We start from the raw sequence: 18,124 nt of genomic DNA, 5'->3' as shown, positions 1-18,124 counted from the left end.
TTCCGATCGTCTCCCCGAGAAGCGGGTGCTTCGTAGAGGTCAATTCCCTGAAGGCCGTCCTTCCGGGACTGGCAGACGCGTGAGAAGAAGGTTGTATGTATCTGGCAGATAGCAGCGACTCCCTGCACAAGTCTCGGGCAGGGACGATGAAACATAGTCGAGGCGACACCTCAGAAGACCGCGTCTGCCCTTGGCTTTTACCGATCCGGAATAGATAAGGCAGATTATCGCCAGGGATTCCTGTTTATCTGTTATCCTACCTACTCCCATATCAATGTTTATAACGGAACGTGCTTGGCCACTGCTACGACAATGTCGAATATCACCGACGCCATTTCTGCTGTTTTTTCCAATTTTTCCTCCGCATTCCCGATCCTCGCGCAACGTTGAAATATAAACAGTGACGCCATTTTCAAACGATACGCGTATTTCGTATATTCCGATACGAGGAGAATCGTATTCATTGGAAATCCGCCAGAAACGTTTTATCGTTTCATAATTAATTAAATGTATCGCGGTGATTATAAATTGCTGAGAATTTCCACGTTAATTATTAATAAGTATTAACGAGAGCTAATGTAATTGAAGAATAACGCGTCTCCTGGGAATCTGGAATAAAGGGTAATAAAGCGGCGTCGGTAATGTGGGGTATATTTCATTCATAGTTGAGCCAATGACGCCAAAGAAAATCCATCAAACGTCTCGTCGGAAGACCCACGTGACGTAAAAAGTAACCATGGTGGGGGATCGAGGTATTTTCTCGATTTTCCATTTAACATGCTGCAGCGGCGCAAGGCCACGGTTAAAAGCCTCATTATCGTCTTCGAATATGAAGCATAGATCAGAGAGAGAGTAGTAGAGTGCGTCCCTGAGGATTTTAGCCGAGTATCGCTAACTCTGCCTCTCCACAGGCTTTCTCATACCGGCCCGTGTTAAAGTCCGTCCACACGTTCTTTCCACGTTTTATTGCACACTACGAACCAGGTTTGTCGAGATACTACGAAGCACGTATTCGTGTAAACGTGTTACATACAGCATAGTTTACGTAAACGAAAAAAAAACACACGCGAGCTTGGTATCTATAGCTAAAACAAATCGTGGACTGTACAAAGCTGGAGTCGAGTGTTTAATACCGTAGCTACGGGTAATATACTCTCCTTTTCGTGTCGAAAATACGTTCATGGCGGACCAACATTAGAGAACCACTCGTAGAAATTTGAACAAAATATCGATTCCACGATTCAACCAAAAATGTAAAACATAACCTCTCCGGAATATTTATCTTACGCTTAAACGAAGTTTGCAACCGTGCGAAATTTAATTAAAAAATTTTTCCGAACTAAAAATATTTGGAAATCTGACTCGGGCCACTTTCCTAATCACCTGCGCGTTTACGGAATTAATAATCGGCTGGATTTTCAATAGGGATAAATTTGGCATTTCTACCGATGCAATGGAAGAGAGCTGTAACTCTGAGGAATCTACGGAAAAGTTGGAGCGTGGAGTATTAACCTATCGCAGAAAACCCGTTATAACCGAGGAGCGGAGTATATGAGTGAATGCGTGTGGACGGGGCTTTACGCTCGTCTGAACGTCGAATTCGTCCCCTCTCGTCCCACCAGGATCCCCCACTCCGATGGTTCGAGTCCATCCCTTCAGTGGCTCGGCAGTGCGCGTTCGATACACGGAATCGCCTCGTGGTTCTCGGAAGGCAGTAGACTGTCGTCAGCCACGCCAGACGGCGCACTGCTCGCACGCTCACTGCTCTCTCGTCGGAGATACTCGCCCACTGGCTCACCCACGGCTGCTGTTACCTCGCTCTCGCGACCTCTCTCTCCCCGGCTGCTGGCAGCGGCACACTCGGCTTAGCGGGCCGCCAGTTACGCAACAATAACAACGCCGTCAGGAGGTGTAGCATGCGCGTGCTGTGCCACCTATACGCCGACGAACGACCCTGGAACGACGAGCTGCCGATCCGTCGTCGCTGCCGCCGCTTCTGCTGTTACTGCTGCTGCGATCACTTGTTGAAAACCCGGTAGGAGAGCGCGCATCCGTTTCGCAACGCGACCACACACACGAGCATCTTCTCTTTCGGTGGAAAAAGACCGTGGTGATAGTAGTAGTGGTAGTGGTAGTGGTGGCGATCGAGCAGAAGCGTGGAAAGTGCGTGCTGCAGTGTTGTCGAACAGGAATTATGTTGCAGGAAGAGTGATGAGTAGTAACGTAGTAGACACGGTGGAAAGCGGTTTGAGTCTGTGCCGAGTGAGTGGCGCGGATCAAACGCTCGATACGCGACACGCGCTTCGAGATCCTACCTTACGGTGGATCGAATCGGTTCCTTCCCGTCCCAATCGAGGATGAATGAGCGAGGAATCGTAACAGCCTAGTGTATCGCAGCTGTCCGCTCGGGCAGCGTCTTTGTCCCTGTTGCTTGTCCAGCGGGGAGGATTCATCGGAGCGAGGAAACTGATTTCTGTAACTCTATCGCTTTCGCGCGACGGCGAGTTTACGCGAAAAGAGAAAAACACCGCGGTGGATACTTGTTGAACCGAGACTGTCGAAATCGTGGCCGTAAATAAATTCTCGGCAAGCAGAGAGGTGAATAGGAAGGGAGAAAGAGGAGACAGAGAGAGGATCCGTGGTGGAAGGAAAGCACGAGGTGCACGTCCGAGAGAAGTACGCGAAGTGGTACACGAAATAACGTCGCGATTAGGCGCCAATGACGTCAGGCAAGAATCGTGGAGCCGTGTAAGCGCAAGGGGAATTCGTTTGTGGAGTTTGCGGTGCGTTTACCGACACGATGTCGTCGATGTGTTGGTGATATTACTGCTGGCGATAGTAATCGTAGTAGTAACAACAGCAGTATCTGTCAGAGTAGTATTGGTGGTGGCAAGAGTCGTGTAGTGGTCTCGGTATCAGTGTTGCCGAACAACGAGTGGTGGGGCTAAAGGAGAACCCGTGTGGAATTGCTGCGTGGTCCGTCGTGGTAGCCAATTATATTTTCTACGTGTGTGCTACGCGGGCAATGACTAACTGCTCGCCGTTAAGTGTGTTAGTAGGAGATATCGTCGACGGACCCGTTTCTGCGTTGGTGTTGCCGTCTACGTCAGCACCGGTCGGACGGGATTTGCATAGCAAACAGATTGACGCGCTGGTAAGTGGATAACGAGAGAGGAGTCGCGACTCTGTGTCCCACCGCGTACCAAAGAGAAAAGGATAGTGCGTGTATAAGTTTCTCTGTGTTGCTCTCGTGCTTCTGTAAGAAAGAAAGAGCGAGGAGAGCAGAGCCAAGAGACGCAGACGACGGGGCAAGTGTGGAGCTTAAAATAGAAGAGTGACTTCGGCTTAAGTACGCGCCAGGGGGACGGGCAAATAAAGAGTAACCGGAGAGGGTGTCTCCTTTCCGATTTTCTTCCAACAAAATCATTACTGTGCTTCTTCTGTGATACGTTTCTATAATATTATTCGGCCGTATCGCGCTCGTGTTCGTATAACGAGGGAAAAGGAAAAATACGAAAAAGAAAAAGAAAATAGTGAGAAAGGTATAGCGTATGATGCCGAGAATAGAGTGATACAGTGCGAAATAACGAATGAAGACGAATTTCGAAAGGACGAGGATCGGTTATCGAATTCCGGTAGTGAATATTCTGTGATAACGTAGTGCGAGTCGAAGGGTGATTCCCCACCCATCTTTGTCAGCCTGACATTTTTCGATCTCGGTGGAGACGGCGGATCATTGTAACCGAGAAACTGGAGGCGTCTGCATCTCGGTCTCTCCTATGATGGATCGTGACTCGTGTTCGTATTCCTGCGGAGGCTGCGAGAGGACCGAGGGCCGAGCTATGCCGATGGAGTAACAAGTGAGCGGCGAAGCGGCGTTGCCATGACGACAGGTGAACCATGAGCTACTCCTCTCTCCTTCTACCCTTCTCTCTTTTTCTTTCTTTCGCTCTCTTTTTCTCGCTTCTTATCCTGTCTTTCCTTTCCATCAATCTTTCTTTTTCTATCCCCTGCCCGTCTTTCACTCCCTCCCTCCCCCTCTCTCTCTCTCTTTTACTCACAGGCGCGCGCGCGTATGAATCCTTTCCTCTCTTGGAATCTCCTATTTACCCTCTTTCTCTTTGTCTCCGACTCCCTCTCTCTCTCTCTTTCTCCGTCTTCGTTCGTGCTTCTCCTTCCCTTTAACCTCCCTTCTGCTCTTCCTCTCTCTTTTTATCTTCCTTCTCTTCCTATCTTTCTTTCTCTCGTTCTTTGGCCGATTCTCGCAATTGTCCCTCTTCTCGTCTCTGACCCCGTATACTTGTGAGATACGGTGCGACAACAGTGTCGTCTGTCTTCTTTCTTCCTAGCATAAACCGCATTTATCTACCTGTCTCCGCTTCGCGGCCTTTCTTGCCCTCCCGAGCCTCTGTCCTTCTCCTTCTTCGCGCTCCGTTTCTTTCTTTTTCCTCAACGGTCTTCCCTCGTACGTTTCCCCCACTCCTCGAAGGAGCCGTGTAATCTCTCGTGCTCGCTCGCACTCGCTTACGCTTGGAGAGCGCTCGGTGAACGCCGTTGTAGCATGCCTAACGCGTAGGCCGCACGATATTCCAAGTACGCTTGGCTATTTTCATGCTACGCCAGAAAGACACCTAGCGACGCGCCACGCTTGTAGGTGACACGACACCAACGACTGATCTCCCGGCCGCTGTATAAAGTCGAAATCGGACGATCGAACCGACCCAACCGGAATTCCCCGACTTCTCCGTTTCTCTAGTTCGTTAGGCCACGAGAACCACTAAATCGTCCACCATTTTTCTTCCTTTTCACTCGTTTCCGTATTTTTAAATATCTCTTTTATTCCATTATAAACACTATATATCTTCGAATCGTAAGTCGAAGAAAAACTAACTCGCTGAGAGGTTTTTTTATGCCGGACTACGCTTTTATATACCTCCGCGAAACACGTGTAGAAAAAGAATCTATACTTCGTTACACACGAGTCTAGAGCCACGAAGTGTAAATTCCTTTTGTTGTTATGAGCACGCTGTCTTAATAAGACACATTTATTATTTCCTGAGAACGAATAGCGAAAATTCTGTTCAAATTTTTATCTTTATCCGTTCGTGGCGTTTTTCGTAGCGCGTTGGGTACAACATAACCTATAACCAAATACTCGTAGAGTACCTGGAAGAAACGGACATGTAGTATAGATATTACTTATGGAATCTGTGCTAAAAATGTAAACAGGACACAAGACCATCTCTTAACCATATTATTTCCTATTTTAACTACTAACGTGACATTTAATGGACGTAAGGACGTAAAACGATTGAACTTAATTTCTGAATACGTATTTTAAAATCTGTATATCAAGATTCTAAAATGCAATTAAAAGGATTGAAAATAAAACTTGTTTATTGCACCTTTAAATATTTTACGATTATTGATATTTGTATACGTTTGATTGGGCGTAATATTGGATATACGTAATTTTCAGCTTAAACAGTTGCGTCAGATTTAACTGTATGTTTCATATGCTTTAATGCATCATTCGGAGAATTAAAAATGTTTTTTTGTGTCGAATACTGTAAAGGAGTTTACAAGATCTTCACTTAAAGTGATTAAAACAAACGAATCATTCTGTAGATATTACGTAAGGCACGGTAGCTAAGGGTCACTCGTAAATTTGGAGCAGATTCTCCAGAGAGGATAAATTCCATCTGTTTCGCGGATGGTAGCCGCAAGAGTGTAATACTTTCTATTATAAGAGATTCAAAGAAGTATAACTTACATCTGTTATTGCACCTACTATTTATCTGCTACTCTCATTCACTATTTCACGATGACTTTTTCTTTCTTTACATAGTGACGAAGCATTGAAAGTTGTAGTCCTTAATTTATATTATAAATTATAAAATATAATATTATGGCAATATTCTTAGAGAATAAATTTGATATTTGTGATAAGAATATTGCCACAATATTATATTTTATAATTTATAATATAAATTAAGAAACTATTTCCTAATTTATTCTACAAATAAGTTTACAAAATTATGGATTCCATTCTTATTTTAATTAAGAAATTCATAATTCTTAAATTATAATATTATTGTAAATAATATTAGTAAATTATATGATATTATATTATATTAATAATTATATAATATTATTAAACATCTTAAATAGAAAATTCTCGGATCTGAATTTATAACATCATGGATAACACCATAAAGAGTGCAGGATTTCCTTTTATCTTAAATACTGAATTTATACTAATTTAATTTATAATTCGTTAATTTATAATATTACAAATAGCAGGATAAACAATTATAGTTCTCTCTCGTCTGTCTTAAATTAGAAACTAAGATTCTTATAAACAGAACTGTGCAGTAAACTGGTCAAATAGTTCCTCACGATAAGTCGGACATGTCCAAAACAAGAGGGAAGTTTCCCCCCCAGTAGCATGATGTCGACGACGTAAATACATATATATGTCGCAGATCTTCTAAGAAGAAATTCCACCGATATTTATAGGTTCGCGAAGTAGGAGACATTTTTCTACCCGGTATATTTTCTTGCAAATATCTCCGAGGAAATATATATCGAGGAACGGAGCTAAGATCCACGATTAAACTGACAACGCTGCCTTTTCTTTTTTGATGATAATTCCCAACGACCGCGACGCCGCGTGACGGATCATTCGTTAACTAAAAGGAATGCGACCGTTACGTGAACGAAATTCTACGATCTATTAAAGGAATTCGATTAATTTATCTCGGTAATTATTATCTGTTACCCGGAATCGGTCAAGTTCGCGTTAATTATTAGTTAATTCGATGGAATTCCTCTGGTGTTTTCGGGGCGACGTGTTTTCAAGAAGTTTCGAAAAAGAATTCGAGGAAATTGGGAAGGCAGCTGCGAAACGTTGACCCAGATTCGAATCCTATGATGATTTCACATACCATCGGTGCTTTCAGAAATCTCGTTTTAAATGATCGTTATTTACCATCGGAGCTTGGAAATTGTTCGTAATTTGATAGTAATAGAGATTTTTTAAATTATTGATTAATTAATACCATGATTTTTCGTTGACTTTGTAGGAGAAAAGTGAAACGTTTACACGAAACAACGCAGTTTCAGAGGAAACAAATTTGTCTCAAACACGAAATAAATACTTCTTTCCAAATAATAATGACACGTTGAATTTCACCAGTTTTCACGGTGTATATAAAATGTCAGGATAAGTGTTTGAAATATGTGAGATACAAAAATGGTACTGCATGAAATATTGTAGAAATAAATTATAGTGAAATATCCAACGAGTGCATTAAAATCAATATATTAATATTTAATAAACTGTACTACAGTGTATGATATTTATAATATCACGAAACATTGAAAATATCATATTACTATCTATAATAATATAATTTTTATTAGTTAGTCATATAACTATAATTTATATTAAATAATTTATAATATTTATGTACCTAATTATTATTAATTATTACTAAAGATAATAATCAATAATTTCTAATTAAATTGTTACAAACTGTAGATATTCTTTTCTATTATCCATAGATAGATTCTATCAAGTAAAATAAATTCACTTTTCAATATCACTAGATGCAGTTGGCGGTAAATTTAAATTTACTCCAGTGATGTTTTACCTCAATTGGCTTCTTGGTAATTTTATCTTTTAAAATTTTATCGACTAGAAGTCCTCTTCGAAACTTCATTTTATTTTTACCCAGTTCTTCCTTTAATATTTCCAGTTACACTTTTCAGATTTGTTTTGACGCCATTTAAGAATTCTATTCCTAGCAATAGCTTGGTAATGTGTTCAATTTCTTAATTTCTTATCAAATTTATTTAATCATAATATACTTCATAAAATATATATGACAAAGGAAATTAAAATTGCCAAATGATTAAAAAAAAAAAAAAAATGGCCGAAGTACATGAGATATGTATTACACACGTGCATATATAGCCCCCAAAAAACCTGAGAAACATGCAAATAAATACTAGTACCCAGAGTTCATCTTAAACCGACTGTCTATAAAATTATGCATTTACATAAATATTCGTTGGTTAATTATCACATTCTTTACATAAATTTCATTTAATTGATTTACAAGTTATAACGGCTGCTTTCCCTCTAAAAAATTTAGCAAAATATCTGAATTTAAATCCGTGCAATCGTAAAACGCGTTATTATGTTAAAGAAAAAGAAACAAAAATTAATAGCACTTTTGTTTCAGCGGAACAAGGGTGTTACAATCGTGTCATTACGAGTGTGAAACGAACACTCGGTTAAACATTCCGATTAAAATGCGGAAGTACGGTGAATGTTGACGAGGCGATTAAATTTATTTGATCCGCTGGTCAAATTTACTTTAATAGCCGGGGGTCCGTTGTCGTAAATCTGGGGAACTTCGTTACATTCGTTCAGTGATACCATAAAGTGGTTACGGCCTTGTAATAAGCTTAAAAGGATTGAATGCACTCGCTTTTCTCGTCGGAACTACTTTCGATCTTGTAACTTTGGCGGCTTCAACCGACCGGCACCATTCTTATTTCGCCCCGGTCTTTTAATTCCGAACGGCGCTGCGCGCATGCGCCGCGTCGCCACGGAACGCGAATTCCTACTTTTATCTGCTCGCTTCTCCTCTCTTATCTTCCGTATTCGCATCTTTTCGCAATATCGTTTCGGCTACGAGCGTTCTTCGTTGAAATTTACTATGAAAAGTGTTCGACGTTGTTTACAATGCCAGAATGAAATTACCTACGGTTGGTATAGGCTAGCACTCGCTAGATGCTTACCGTTAGGTTTAGGTTAGGGTGGATAAAAATTCTCGTTAGCTTCGCCGTCTACGTGATACCTCGTGCCTTGCCACTCTTCCACGAGTTTATTGCATCGATCTTTGATTTTTAACACTCTGCAATGTTTGTTATTTTCTCTGCGATATAATTTAACAAACCATTTCGAATACAATGGCGGTTGAAGATGTTATATATAGATATACTCTAGACTATGTATTCTCTTCGCGTTTCGACTTCATAAACATAATGTTTATGTCGATGACAATGTTTTCCCTTGGTCACTGTGTTGAAATACGTATTACATATGACGAAATGGTATTAGACGTACTGCATGGCCTTCAAATTATAAATCAGCCATGTATCTATGGCGCCAAAATTTGAAATTCAAAAATGGTAATGATTACTGCATCAAATATACTTGAAAAATGAGGTAGATATTAATGGAGAATTTGTGAATGTTTTTAAAAATGGATGTACGTTTTGTTTATACAGGCACAGAATTATTTTCTTACAATGATACTGTGCATTATACAAAATATATAATTTTTATAAAATTTTCTGTTAAAGAATGTAAAAAATTGTCAGAATGATTTTTAGTATATTGTCAGCGATTGAGGTTATTTTCTCATTGATTCTCGAAATCTGAATAGTCAAACGTATTTCTTCAGATTTCCTCAAACATATTTTTTTACAAGTAAACTGGATGATTTACGTCCAAGTCCAACATTTTTATTGCTTTAGGTTTGTAAAGGATCTTCTAAAGGAAAAATTCTGGAATACTTATCAAGTAATGTTTCAAACATTTTTCCACGAAAATAAAAATTCGTTTGAAAGGAATATCAGAATGAAATTTTCGTTGGCGGATTTTTGCTAGAGACATTAATTTCCCAAGAAAAACTACAATTTTAGATAAATCTCAGATATTAATTACGATAAGAAAGAAATCTGGTGCACTGCCATTTATTGATTCCAACTAGGTATTAAGGATAAATTCAACTTTCTATATCTCCTTAAATTTAAAAAAATTTTATACTACTTTCTTATCGGTTTACTGTTGTATTTTATTACTATACTGAATTATACTGAAATTAAGTCATCAATTTATAACAATTTTTATATTTCCATGCCATTTTTACAGAAAAATTTTAAGTTGGAACGAAGAAATCTAATAATTTATAATTTTTTGTATCGCAAGGAAACGAAATACTGTTTAAACAGATTGAGGAAAGGGAGCAGAAACTCAGTGAAAAATAATTAATAAAGAGAAGCATGTCTAAACTGCATTACTAATCTTCATTAACGTCTTGCTTCATAAAATTTGAATAAAATATCGTTTAAAGCTGAAACTTATTAGAATAAATTTCCAAATTTTAGTGCTGCTTGTACTTTCTAACTGAACATAACCTAACTACATTGTAGGTGGCGCTTTAACCAGCTTTCGATTAATTCTTCCATACCTAACCTATTTGAAACTATAAAGTATAAATATAAAGAAAAAGCGTGAAGTACGTGTTTAAAATTCCTATTTCATCTTTATGATGGTAACCATATGTCCCAGCATGTGACATTGTATTTTGTTGCAAGTCCAGATTAGATTAACCGCCATCGTTTTGGTCTCCACGTAATTCATATTCCTGATATCGATAAATCTCCTTCTCTGCCGTGCAGAGAACACTGGCATTTCAATTTTTCACGGGGAAAAAATGCGGCAAGAAGAAACAGTGCTATTAGACTTAAAAAATCGGATTTTCCTAGGCTGACGAGTAAAATTTGCAAAGAGATTCCTCTTCTGTCCATCAAAATAATTTATAACAACGACATTGGCGGTGAAATTGCTTGAACGTTGAAAAATTCGTGATATTCGCGTTAAAGCGTATTAACGACCTAAATTTCACCGATTAAATTATCTAAGTTACACGATGGTTTATAAATGTGTACTAAATATGTCTCCACGTTCGATAAGTTATTCTAATGTCGCTTTTAATATAGAAGCAAAAGTTTCCCAATATTGATATCGTGTAGAAGATAATTAAATGATGTACGTTAAACAATTATGAAACATTTATAAAAGCAACAAAGAAAATACTCGATTAATTTTCTGAATATCAAAAATATATGAAGAAGTTTGAATAAAATATTAATAATAAAAAGGAAATACTTAAATTAATTCTAGAAAAACGTTTTAATATTTATAGAAACAACAAAGAAAATTTATGATTAATTTTTTGCATATCAAAAGTATTTAAAAAAGCTCGAATAAAATATTAATATCAAAAAGAAAATACTCAAATTAATTCCAGAGCAAGGTTTTAATTTGTATAAAAAGAAAAAAGAAAATTTATAATTAATTTTTTGAATATTAAAAGTATTTAAAGAAGCTCCAATAAAATATTAATATCAAAAAGAAAATACTCAAATTAATTCTAAAGCATGGTTTTAATATATATAAAAATACCAAAAAAATTTATGATTAATTTTTTGAATATCGAAAATATTTAAAAAAGCTCGAACAAAATATCCATGTAAAGAAAATACTCATATTGAGTCTTAATATGTACAAACAAAACAGCAAAAAAAATTGATAATAAAATTTGTGCAAAATAGTTAAGAAAAAAAATCACTTAATAGTGAAAAAATATCTTAACTTTTATAAAAAGCAACATAGGAAATACGTGATTAGATTTCTGAACATCGAAGATATCTAGAAAAACGGGAATGAAGTATTACTAAGAAGAAGAAAATATTTAAATTAATAGGAAAAAAGCCTTCCGCTTGGACGTCGTAATACCTCTCGTAAATCATTCGAGGCATTAAAAGAGACACAACAGTAAAAGATGCTTTTCATTACAATAATAACGAGTAAACTGTTCGTAAACAATGAACGATTCTTGGCTGTGAATGTCCTGCGATGTGCAGTGCTTAGGACTCGTGACCTAATCACCCATTCACAAGTGGTATTCCGTCATTACTGTGCATTGAATTCTATTAAGCCCCGAAGGAATTACGAACTTCTTTTAAATGTCATTAATAAACAGCTATTACTTATATATCTGTAAGTTATTAATTAGTTATCCTTCTTATTACTCCTTTTTACGTACCTTATGAATTTTTAAGTTCATTACGTGTTTAAAATTCCTATTTCATCTTTATGATGGTAACCATATGTCCCAGCATGTGACATTGTATTTTGTTGCAAGTCCAGATTAGATTAACCGCCATCGTTTTGGTCTCCACGTAATTCATATTCCTGATATCGATAAATCTCCTTCTCTGCCGTGCAGAGAACACTGGCATTTCAATTTTTCACGGGGAAAAAATGCGGCAAGAAGAAACAGTGCTATTAGACTTAAAAAATCGGATTTTCCTAGGCTGACGAGTAAAATTTGCAAAGAGATTCCTCTTCTGTCCATCAAAATAATTTATAACAACGACATTGGCGGTGAAATTGCTTGAACGTTGAAAAATTCGTGATATTCGCGTTAAAGCGTATTAACGACCTAAATTTCACCGATTAAATTATCTAAGTTACACGATGGTTTATAAATGTGTACTAAATATGTCTCCACGTTCGATAAGTTATTCTAATGTCGCTTTTAATATAGAAGCAAAAGTTTCCCAATATTGATATCGTGTAGAAGATAATTAAATGATGTACGTTAAACAATTATGAAACATTTATAAAAGCAACAAAGAAAATACTCGATTAATTTTCTGAATATCAAAAATATATGAAGAAGTTTGAATAAAATATTAATAATAAAAAGGAAATACTTAAATTAATTCTAGAAAAACGTTTTAATATTTATAGAAACAACAAAGAAAATTTATGATTAATTTTTTGCATATCAAAAGTATTTAAAAAAGCTCGAATAAAATATTAATATCAAAAAGAAAATACTCAAATTAATTCCAGAGCAAGGTTTTAATTTGTATAAAAAGAAAAAAGAAAATTTATAATTAATTTTTTGAATATTAAAAGTATTTAAAGAAGCTCCAATAAAATATTAATATCAAAAAGAAAATACTCAAATTAATTCTAAAGCATGGTTTTAATATATATAAAAATACCAAAAAAATTTATGATTAATTTTTTGAATATCGAAAATATTTAAAAAAGCTCGAACAAAATATCCATGTAAAGAAAATACTCATATTGAGTCTTAATATGTACAAACAAAACAGCAAAAAAAATTGATAATAAAATTTGTGCAAAATAGTTAAGAAAAAAAATCACTTAATAGTGAAAAAATATCTTAACTTTTATAAAAAGCAACATAGGAAATACGTGATTAGATTTCTGAACATCGAAGATATCTAGAAAAACGGGAATGAAGTATTACTAAGAAGAAGAAAATATTTAAATTAATAGGAAAAAAGCCTTCCGCTTGGACGTCGTAATACCTCTCGTAAATCATTCGAGGCATTAAAAGAGACACAACAGTAAAAGATGCTTTTCATTACAATAATAACGAGTAAACTGTTCGTAAACAATGAACGATTCTTGGCTGTGAATGTCCTGCGATGTGCAGTGCTTAGGACTCGTGACCTAATCACCCATTCACAAGTGGTATTCCGTCATTACTGTGCATTGAATTCTATTAAGCCCCGAAGGAATTACGAACTTCTTTTAAATGTCATTAATAAACAGCTATTACTTATATATCTGTAAGTTATTAATTAGTTATCCTTCTTATTACTCCTTTTTACGTACCTTATGAATTTTTAAGTTCATGGAAATATATTTATATTTAAATGTACCATTTAAAGTGCTAAAATATGCAGTAGCTATACATTGAATGATATGCTGGCAAAGTATATCGAAGTTGTACGAGTACAAGGTCACCGAGTTTTTAAATGTGATTACATGAATGTATATAAAAAAAAATAATATAATATATAAAAAATATATATAATTATAATAATATAATAACGTGACGCTAATGTGATTGGGAAATTAATTCCTTTATTTTTGCCACCATTTTGTATCGTAATTGTATGTCATCTGATAAAAGGAGATCGAAAAATTTTTCATCAAACTATTACGAATATCTTCTAAAGAAATGCAGCGTTGCAAGTAAATTAATAGAAATTATTTTTGTCGAGAAAGATACGGAACGAATAGTGCGCTTTATTTTTAGGTTATGCTTTATCTTTGGAGCATCTTCAACGCTCAGTAGTAGTAATCTGCCAGCATACTTGAGTATCATTTATCCATTGTGGAAATTTCCTGGTAAAACCACTCTCTGTGATGATCACTTACGGCATTTACGTTCCCGGGAAAATACAAAAACACACATCCGGAATAATTCTTTATAATAACATATTTTTTCTAGAACTTCATTACGATATATCACTCCGTGAAGCATCGTTTTCGCAACAGCGTCTTTCCACTAGTAAATACGTCGAAATAAACATTTTCCCTTCTCAAAACCTAGTAATATAGTTACACGGCAAGATCTAGTGACACAGCGAAAAAATCTAGTCAAATACTAGTAACCAAAATCTAGTAACTTATTAAACATTAAAAAATACGATTGAAACCCGATAATAAAAATCTCTATCTGCGTAAATATTAAGAGAATACGTAAAGGAAAAGCCTCGAAAACGCTCGGTTAAAATTTTCGTATCACGTGATCCTCGCGATAAAGTCGACACGAGCAACGGATGAATAATGAATGAACGTATAAAGTCGTTGCTACCGCGATAACATTCGGGCGTAAAAGAACGGTGTAAATGGAGAAGGTAGCACACCGGGAAAACCGTGTTTAATTGTAAAAAAATCCGCGTGTTAATATCGGAGAGTTTGCACGGGAATAAAACGGTTGGCGCGGATCGTGAAAGTCGCGCATTCCAGGCTGCGCCGTGTTAGAAACCGTGGTAGAGAATGCTCGTAATAATAGGTAGCGCGGTGATCGGTGGCTCTTAAAAACAACGGGGGATTCCGCGGACACACGGCCGTGAACGGCCTAGGGCACGTAGACGACGCACGGGGTGCGTGACCTAATCACCCGTTCACCGCTCCATCGGAGCGGCGCGGCGCAAGTCGAACGATGCGAATCTGCGTCGAGTTTACTGCTTCTCTTCTAGGAAAGGGGCTGTGAGGGGAGTGGTGGGGCTAAGAGCGCGAGCGGCAAGTGCGGAGCGGTGAGGAGGGAGTGGGGGAAGTCGGGGTTTCCTCGTGGCTGGCAAGGCGAGCGGAGCCGAGTCAAGTCGAGTCTTGTCGACTCATGGAGACACAGCGGGGAACCAACGACCGTCTCCGTGTGCGCTTGGCGCTGGGAAGACGCTCGCGGGGAGGGTGTTGGCGCTTCGTCAGACTAGAGAGGATGAGAGAGGCGTTTTGTCAGACCGCGGGGAGGGGAAGGACGCTTCGTCAGACGAGCGAGCCCAGTCGCACGCGTGACTCACTTGCCTGCTGCGGGAATCTCCCGTTTCTCTGCCGGTGGCAGCACTGTACGAATCATTGCCAACTCCAACGTGCTTCTCGAATCGCATCGAACGTACTTACTGCCGAGTGCCTCGAGCGTTTTTACTGGTGCTTGCAAACCTAGTGTTAATATTTTATGCCGTTTTTTGTGTCATAAAGCAGTCGAACGATTAATATTTTTTTTAAATGCCGTGTGAGAGATCGGAGGGTCTTAGCGAGTGATGAAAGGCTATGACTGTAGCTTTTTATTTATATGGAAGGTTGTGTGGAAAATAACCGCGGTATAGATATAATATCGGAATATTTTTATACATACATTTACGATATTTCTTAACCAGTCCATTCAATAAAATTTGAAAAAAATGAACGCTTATCGCTAGGCAGTGTGATTCATTCCGAGCCGACGCTTCTCATCCAGAAATAGGTTGCAGACTGCTGCAGCTTGTACATTTTTTCTCCTACAGTGGTGCAGTAGAGTAAAAGTCTTCTACCTACGTCAAATTTTTAGATATGAATAAAATCACTGATAACAATTACCGAATCAATATCGGTGCAATAACATACTTATTTTATCGGCTTTTTATATTAATATAAAATTCCGTCAAATATTAAATATTACGAATTACTAAATATCGCATATTATTACTAGCTACTTAATTATTTATAACCAATTAAACTCGATATGTTTCGAAAGTTATTTAAGTGGATTTTAAGCTTTCGAATTGTCACTCAAATTGTTTTTAATTTAAAAATTAAACGAATCAATTTCGTGTATGTAATTTAAAAATGTAATTTTTTATAAATACATTTAAAATTCTTTTATATGATATAAATTATATTTTCACAATTTTTTAATACTAAATGTATGTTTATGCGATTATGTTGATAACTTCTTTGTTTCAAGTGCTATAGAAAACTGTTCCAAGGAACGAATTCAAGATTCGCTACTATCTTTTTCGATCGTTACTTGATTGTCATTGAACTGTTCCAACTTTTAACAACGTCGTCCCTGCGTCCCTATTTATCATTCGTGTGTCCCGCTTTTTTAACCTTTAACCCCTTAACGGTTCAACGTCGAGGGTGACTGAAGAGATTTTATTCTGACTGTAACGCTGTGTACCAATCAACGCGCAACTTCTGTGGCAACCTAATGATAAGTTGAGTTAGATGGAAATTTTTGTATATCAAAAAATGATAAGCAGGTTATTCTTAAAGATGTATCCGAGATTTATAGAACGTGTAAAAGTTTTAACCTTAAAAACAAGAAAATATCTCCTTTAATTTGCTACTGAATAACAGTCCATCGATTAATAAAAAATATAATCTAGTGGAAAATGATAACCACTGTGCGTCATATTTATATTTAAATATTTATGAAATTCTTAAATTTTTAGACAATTTACGACAAACTAAAAGAAGCTAGATAATTAAAGAAAAAAAATTATAAATATACATAAACAAATTTTAAATACGTTATAGGACAAGATAATAAAAAAATAACTATTTTAAGATTGTATATAATTTTTGAGAATTATGATATTCGTATTAAGAGTTCTATTAAGATTGACAAGAAATGTGTATAAATTAAAAAATGTTTAATTTCTAAAATAAATTACTTTCATCGAAGAATTATATATCAAGATGTATTAATATTTATATATATTAATATAGTTTGTTAAAATAAAGTGTTCACTATTCTTTCTTTAATTTCATAAATTTATATCTTCGACAGAAAAATTACTTAAAGAATGTCACATGTATAATTTAGCTTCCATTTTGGGGTTTAAATAAGTTGGTTAGATATTATAGATAAATATTATTTGACGAGCATTTTGTAGCTAAGAATTTCAGTGTGACATTAGCAGATGTATCACTTAATAAGTAATAGTAAGTAATTTTGTAACAGTGAGAACAATGATAAATCAGAGAAAATTATTTGTAGATGGAGAGACGAAATACAAGTGAAATAGCACTAAAAGACGAAGTTTAGTGCTGACATCTGTTCTAGAAATAAATACTAACCTAACCTAACTTAAATAAATTATCTACTAGTGGAAATCGTTCAAATATATTTTCTTTGAATCAAAAGTATTATTGTATACGAAAATTAATATTGTTACGAGGTTTTATTTCGTACTTGATAAATTTTATACCTAACCTAACCTAACCTAATACTTAACCTAAATAAATTATCTACTAGTAAAAATTGCTCAGATATAGTCTTTTTTAATCAAAAGTATTACTGTGTACGCAAATTAAATATTGCTACAAGGTTTTATTTCGTTTTAACTTTGCCAAATAAATATCTGAAAGCAATGACGATATTTTGGATCCGTTCGTACTCGACTATACGACCGCGTTTTATAATTGAATGACCGAGCATTCGGCCAATAATGACATGGCCGAGTTCTTGGTTCAATCGAAGCTAAAGTTTGATTTGTCACTTATATATCACTTCTGCCATTGTATACATAGTATCATTTACATATACATACTTGAATTCAACTCATAATCTAACCTACAATTAGCCAAAATATAGATATATGTATATGCACTTACTTGAAAATAAATCCAACTCAAATATCTTTTGTTAAATAATTTTTATTACTTACCTCTTCTTAAAGTATTCGATTCTTCTTTTTCAAGTGAATGGTTAAACAGAAACTTAAGAAAAATTTCTGATATGAATAAAGTATTATTTTTATTTATTTTTTTGCTATCTGAGTTTAGGAAAGTGACTTTCTATTATAGAAATAAAAGATATTTATTGTAATCGTTTTTATCATCGTAATATGTTCTTCATAAACGATATTTCTTGAAGCAGTGAGGTTCGTTGTGTATTTTACTATGTTTGTTTCTTTATCTACGCAAAAAAAAAAAAAAAAA

At 36.1% G+C, this 18,124-nt stretch overlaps 1 protein-coding gene across 2 annotated transcripts in view; it reads left to right on the top strand.

The window, feature by feature from the left end:
* The first annotated feature begins 2,159 nt into the window (after nucleotides 1-2,159).
* LOC108546671 (uncharacterized) overlaps nucleotides 2,160-18,124 on the top strand; it is an 81,758-nt gene continuing 65,793 nt past the window's right edge. For both annotated transcript variants that reach the window (XM_017898881.1, XM_017898880.1), the window contains exon 1: nucleotides 2,160-3,893. In XM_017898881.1, coding sequence (XP_017754370.1) covers nucleotides 3,884-3,893 — 10 coding nt within the window. In that variant the 5' untranslated portion in view covers nucleotides 2,160-3,883. The remainder of the gene's footprint in view (nucleotides 3,894-18,124) is intronic.

This window comes from Eufriesea mexicana, unplaced genomic scaffold, assembly GCF_001483705.2.
Source record: "Eufriesea mexicana isolate 0111107269 unplaced genomic scaffold, ASM148370v2 scaffold745, whole genome shotgun sequence".
Classification (NCBI taxonomy): Eukaryota; Metazoa; Arthropoda; class Insecta; order Hymenoptera; family Apidae; genus Eufriesea; species Eufriesea mexicana.
The sequence above is the reverse complement of the archived record's forward strand: the minus strand, read 5'-3'. Positions and strand labels throughout refer to the sequence as shown.